This window comes from Aptenodytes forsteri, unplaced genomic scaffold (assembly GCF_000699145.1).
Source record: "Aptenodytes forsteri isolate BGI_AS27 unplaced genomic scaffold, ASM69914v1 Scaffold201, whole genome shotgun sequence".
Lineage (NCBI taxonomy): Eukaryota > Metazoa > Chordata > Aves > Sphenisciformes > Spheniscidae > Aptenodytes > Aptenodytes forsteri.
Window position 1 is genome coordinate 477,253 of NW_008796209.1, and position 6,303 is coordinate 483,555.

At 45.6% G+C, this 6,303-nt stretch overlaps 1 protein-coding gene across 1 annotated transcript in view; it reads right to left on the minus strand.

Annotated features, from left to right (window-relative positions):
- The window catches only part of UNC13B (unc-13 homolog B), a 201,160-nt gene extending 197,040 nt beyond the window's left edge, over positions 1-4,120 (minus strand). The window contains exons 1-3 of the mRNA XM_009288250.1: positions 4,102-4,120; positions 3,437-3,466; positions 1,201-1,300 (exon numbers count right to left, since the gene is read on the minus strand). Coding sequence (XP_009286525.1) covers positions 1,201-1,300; positions 3,437-3,466; positions 4,102-4,120 — 149 coding nt within the window. The remainder of the gene's footprint in view (positions 1-1,200; positions 1,301-3,436; positions 3,467-4,101) is intronic.
- Positions 4,121-6,303: the final 2,183 nt, after the last annotated feature.

A 6,303-nucleotide genomic window follows, 5' to 3' on the forward strand; every position in this document is an offset into this window, starting at 1 on the left:
GTGCGCCAGTACGGGCTTCCCACGGGGTCACAGCCTCCTTTGGGCATCCACCTGCTCTAGCGCTGGGTCCTTCACGGGCAGATGTCTGCTCCACCATGGACCTCCATGGGCTACAGGGGGACAGCCTGCCTCACCAAGCTCTTCACCACGAGCTGCAGGGGAATCTCTGTTCTGGTGCCTGGCGCACCTCCTCCCCCTCCTTCTTCACTGACCTTGGTGTCTGCAGAGTTGTTCCTCTCACATATCCTCACTCCCCTCTCCAGCTGCAACTGCTGTTGCATGACAACTTTTTCCCCCTTCTTAAATATGTTACCACAGAGGCACTACCACCGTCACTGATGGGCTCGGCCTTGGCCAGCAGCAGGTCCAACTTGGAGCTGTCTGGCATTGGCTCCATCAGACATAGGGGAAGCTTCTAGCAGCTTCTCACAGAAGCCACCCCTTTAGCCCCCATGCTACCAAAACCTTGCCACGCAAACCCAATACAGTGTGTTTGTCTCCAGGTTAGCCACAGCTGTGCCCATGCCTGGCCATGGACTACATCAATCCAGACCCAACCCACAGACTGACTTCCCAGCCCAGCCTCAGACTTGCCTCATCACTATGGACCTGACCGGCAATTGCTGGACTATGCCCGACCCTGATTATCATTACCAGACACATCCCTGAGCCTAACTTGCTAACTTGCACTCCCAGCTTGACCTCACACCTGCCTCATTACTACGAACTTGTCTGATGACCTGACCCCTCGGCAGACACTGGCCTGATCCTTAGGCAGGCCCTGCTTGCACTGCTCAGGTACTGTGGGACTGGGCCTCGGCTGGAGAGGACGCTGCCCTACCAGCCATCCTACCACACTCTGCTTCTGGCTCCCTATCCCTGTGGGAGCCGCCGGCCTTAGAGCTGTGTGTCAGGGTGCAGTGAAGAACAGGAATCCAGGCAACCCGGTACTGTTAAAGAACACAGGCTACTCCAGCCAGTCCATGGCACCAGCAGAGACAATCTTCCAACACACATCTCCTTCAGGACAGGTCAGTGTGTACAACAGAAAAGCAAATGATTTAGGTTGTCACCAGGCTTGTGTATTTTACCTACTTAAGTACTCCAATTTATACAACACAATAGCAGCTCCATATAAACGTCAGTGCTGTGAAAGGACTCAACCACAAGCACCTCATTGCTGCGCAACACCGTACTTACAACATGAAGTCCTGTTCCCAGCAGGGTTCGTCACCTCGCACGGCTACCGTCGTGCTCTTCACATTTTGCACTTTCAGGGTCACATACGTATTGAATTTATCTGGGGAACGAGAGGCAAAAAGTTATCTCCTTCCCTATACCCTTTCATCACAAAAGCACGTTTCAAGGTTTTCATTCCATACATTGCATCCCAGGGGGACCCATAACGAAAAGTCCATATGGGAAGACATCACTGGGTTAAGGAGCCAAATGTTCAAGATGTTTTTCACCTGCCATCAAGTTTTCAATCACAGTTTTTTAGAAATTCATGCACAAACAAACAAAAACAGGCAACTAAGCACTTGCAGTAAGTCAGGGATGAAGAAAGTGTAAAATCCTGAAGAACACAGACACTTCGTGTGTAAGATGCTGCTTACTGAAATGCAGACGAGAGGAAGAAGAGACAGTCTGAAGGAATAGAGGCTGTTGTGCAGACAACGCAGAGCGAAAAACAAACTTGCAAAACATACAAGCAAGAAGCAGTTGAGCTGACCATATCATCCCTTCCCTTCTGACCCAACTGCTCTCCTAGTTCCAACCTGGTTTTCCACCACTGAGTCCACAAAGAACTTTATGAACCAGTCAGAGTCAGAAGGAAAATACAGTGATTCATGCTAAATGTGCTAAAACTGATCTGTATTGCTTAAACCAGCTGACCTAGAAGAATCACGTTACACTCACATTTTGACAAGACAGGCTTTGTTTAGATGTTTTGCTTTTTATTTTAACTTTGAAGAAAAAGCCTGGAACAACTTTTTTCCTAGGTGCTGCTATTTCTTTATTAATAAAACCAAAACCAGCCAAGCACAGACGCATATAAAGTCTGAATATCAGCACCTCAGAATGATCAAACTCCCTTTCAAGGTAAGTTACCACCTCAGACCTATCTATCAGTTTCATCAAGCCTGGAACAAGACATATGCTAAGTAGCTAGAAAGCAGTGTACATATTTTAATACTTCAGTGTTCTGCTGCATTGCTAGTAAGTTAGATCACAGTCCATTTTAATACCACCAAAATTCACATGCATCATTGCTGTGGGCTACTACAGCATGTCCCAGCATCAAGCTTCAAATATCCTAACAGAAAGGGAGGAAAGGGAAACTACATGATCCAGAAGCTCAGGAAGAAGTCACTGAAAGTCAGATTCCCTCATATCTACCTACACCACTTGCATCCTCCTGGGACACTGGGCTTGTCAGTGAAACCATATGCTTGAGTTGAGTTAAATCTAGACTACAGGACAAATATTTTGCAGCCGTAAGCAGGCTTCTTGATTAGAGAAAGGATAAAATACACATAGTCTCCCTTCCAGTCTGGGCACTCAGCTTTCCTTCCCTGGAAATTCAAGGTTGGTACACGCACAGATCTTGACACACACAGATCTCGACATGACATGGAGCATGGACAAGGAGACCTGGGAAGCTTTCAGCTATAACCCGAGGATGGCTATATCAAGAGAATAAAGCTGAACAAATAAGTCATGAATACAGCTGTGCAATTGCTTCGGATCTAAATACTTCAATAGCTGTTATTCCAGAAGCAAACTGCTTATTCTTTTGTAAACTGTACATCAAATTTCATTCAATAAATGTATTTACCTGCTAAGGGATTCCTTGCTAGGTACTGAACCACAGTGAAATAGTTGCCTAGACTGTAAATTCTGGGTATCACCAGCTCTTTGTTTTTATTTTATTATGCAGACACAAAACCTGGCAGATGGGATTTCAATCCCAAGCACAGCCATTACGGACTGCCACATAAGAGAATGAATCAACTCTGCGGTACCATCCAGCAACCCCGATCAGGATCAAGGAGGCACTGAGTCCAGACAGGCACACACCAGTTCTGCTCGGCAGACATTTTCAGATCCTGTTTTTAACAGGGACAGAGGAAGGACGAGAGGAAAGGGCAGGATGGGGCGGGAATTGGTGACAGTAAAGGAACATCTTTCCTCATCCATCACCTGTTCAGGTGAGGTGAGCAGATAGAGGTTTCTCAGCACTGTGATACCAGGTCACATCCTCAAGCTTTTTACTAACTCAGACTGCCTGGACTCTCGGGGTAGCTTTTGTCACTCCTAAGGAGAACATGGAGGAGCAAAAAGGAGGTAGATGAAAACTGGAGGGAGCAGCACAAGCAGGAGTGAGAGAGCAGGTGTCACCATTGGTGCAAACAAGTAGCAGAGCATGGCTTACCTGGTGGTCCTTGGAGTTTAGCTTTTTTTACTGTAAAGAGAAAAAAGGAAAAGAAAAAAAAGATACTGTTAGTGATTTTGTCCTGCTACAGTTTCATTTGAGTCAGAGCGTCACAGGGCATCGCATTAATTGGACAACATCCCTCAGTAGAGGCCTGGTAGCTGGAAATCCTCACTCATTTTAACAGTTTAACAGTTCTGGAGGCAAAACCTTTTCTGTACCCCACCTCAACTCTCTAAATCGATGCCTTTAAAAAATAATCATAGGATTAATGTTTGGAAAGCAGCATGATACAGCTAATGCAAAGCAATTTCAAAACCAGTCCTTTGCAACTAGAGGTTATTGCTGCTTAGCAAGATGTCATTTCATACCACCTCACTTACACAGTTACAGACACTCTAGAAGAAATAAACATTTCTTTAAAAACACAGAATCTTTCCTCAACAGTGCAGAGCAGACTTTCGACCACAACTTGCAAATAATCAAGCCTGAATAGTAGCTCTATAGTATGACATCTGTAAATCAAATTAACCCGCTATGCTGAATAAGCAGCAGTCTAAACTCAAATGTCACTTCTCTGAGCTCTCCTCAGTTAATTTAATTCCAGGACAGTATTTATCAAAAACAATGGTTAGAACATAAAACAGCCCTGGCTCTTATCTCACTGGATGGAGAAAGGTCCATGTCTACCTAGGGGAGATTTTGTTTACATTTCTCTTTTGCAAGCTCATATCCTCACTGCTATTGCTAAGTGTAAGCACTAAGAGAAGACATCTCTAGGCTCCAGCTAGTTTTCCCAGTGGAAAACTAACACTGAGAAGAAAACATATTTAACAAGCTAGGAAGCAAGACACACCTGAGAACAAAAAGATTTAAAAGCTGGTGTAAGTGAAGTTTCCCCCAGAAAACAGAGCACCCAACACTTACTAAGGCTCACAGAGTCTAACTTACAAGATTAATGTTCTAGAAAAGAACATTAAAAAATAAAAATACAAATAGCCCTTACACAGTTACATGCACTGAGCTGCAACGGAGTGTGATGCTGGAGAACACCCTTACTATTTGAGAAATTCTCCTTTGCAAGCATTTACAGTCCAGGCAGGTGTTTGCATGAAGGAAATGCTGTACCAGGTACAGTATGAGCCAGAGGCGTCTCAAACAGAAGTTAGGAAAGCTGTAGCTTTTACCTAGACTGCCAAGGCCCACAAGCCTTTAGGCCCAAAATAAACAGGTTCATTTTTTCCCAGGTTCAGGGCCTGAAGCATTCCTGATGCTAAACCTAATGGTGCAAGCAAAACATATAATGGCGGGAGCCAGTGTTCCTGCTGACTAAAGATGCAGATTCCTTTTTAATCTCCAAATCAATCAGTTTATTTAACCACTGAGAAACAGGCAGGGCAACCTACCCACTTTCTAGGTGCCTTTGGATACCACACAAAAGCAGGCATTTCATGAAATACTGCCCTGGAGCGGGCAGACACCAGCTTATGTCTGATCCTCCCCTCTCCCCCCCTTTGCAAGAGGCAGGAGACAAAGAAACAAGTGCATGTGCTTGAGGGAAGGAAAAAAGGAGAAAGAGGGCAGGGGACGCACAGTAAGCTTCAGTTGGTCTCTCTCTCTGTCCGTAACAAGCTCCACTGCCATTAGCAGGGAAGCAGAGGCAACCCCAGTGTGGGAATTTGATATTATTTGTCAAAAAAGCAGCCAGAGTGGGCCAATGGCTCCTAGACACAGAGACAAGACACTGCCTCTGCAGCAAGTGATATGCAAACTAAGAGACAGATGCTGTCTGTACATTGTGGTCTTAACCTCTAAATATTAAGAGGTTCATTTGATGAAAGGCAGCAAACCCTGCTGAAAAGAGTGCCCATGTGGGGCTTCAGGAAGAGCTGTCCCAGGGCTTGCAGCAACAGGGATATCCTGGGGCAGCAGCAAGGCTAAACGAAGATCACAAGCCTGCTACAGACCCACATAAAAAAGTCTTGTATCTCGAGTATCTACCAGGAATGAACCCCAATGCCCCTAGGCAACCTGCGTGTAATAAATTACAACTTTAGTTGCAGAAGCAGAGCTTGTAAGAGCGGGATCACAAACCCGGGAGTCTCATCTCACCAGTAATCTTTTGCTCTATCTTCAAGTTTACACAGCATGTCCAAAAAGTTCCCATGAAAAGTGACTTGGACATGTTTTTATTTTGTTAGTCCACTGGAAAGCACTTCCTAGGGGTGTGTAAAAACCATTGCGAAGGTGCAGCTCCCACAACATCTCAGGATCAGGACTGGCCGTGAGACCGCAGGGTTCCCCACACAACAGGGTGAGTGTCCGGGAGCTCAGAGCTGGAAAGAACCATTAGACGCTGCCAAGACTCAGCCTGTTTGTCAGCCCAGGGAATTCACGGGTCAGGTGCAATGCGCCAAACAGCATGCACCATGCCACTGCCGAAGGACCACAGCTTTGGAAAGGCACAATAAGGTTAACTTCCCTAGGGAAACTTTTGTACCCACACCTGCTCGTTCTGTCTCCTTAGAGGTCCTCTATGCCACGTGCTCAAGAAAGGACACAAAGGAATAACGAAGTCATGAAGAAGCCTGACACATTAACAGTTAATTACTCAGTGTTGCAACACAGGCTGAAGACTCATTGCTACTCCAGGGGCAGGGGGACAGCAGGCTGAAATCAAGCCATGTGAAACTACATTTTAGAAAATAAAATCTGTATCATAAAAGGAAACCATTCTCTAGAGCACTCAGCAACACCAAGTTTTACAGATACAGTTGCTTCTGCATCGCCAGGAAGTAAAAACCTGAAGACAAAGTAAGTCAAAGGTCTTGATCAGAGATTTCCTGACTCACGCCCATCCATCCCAC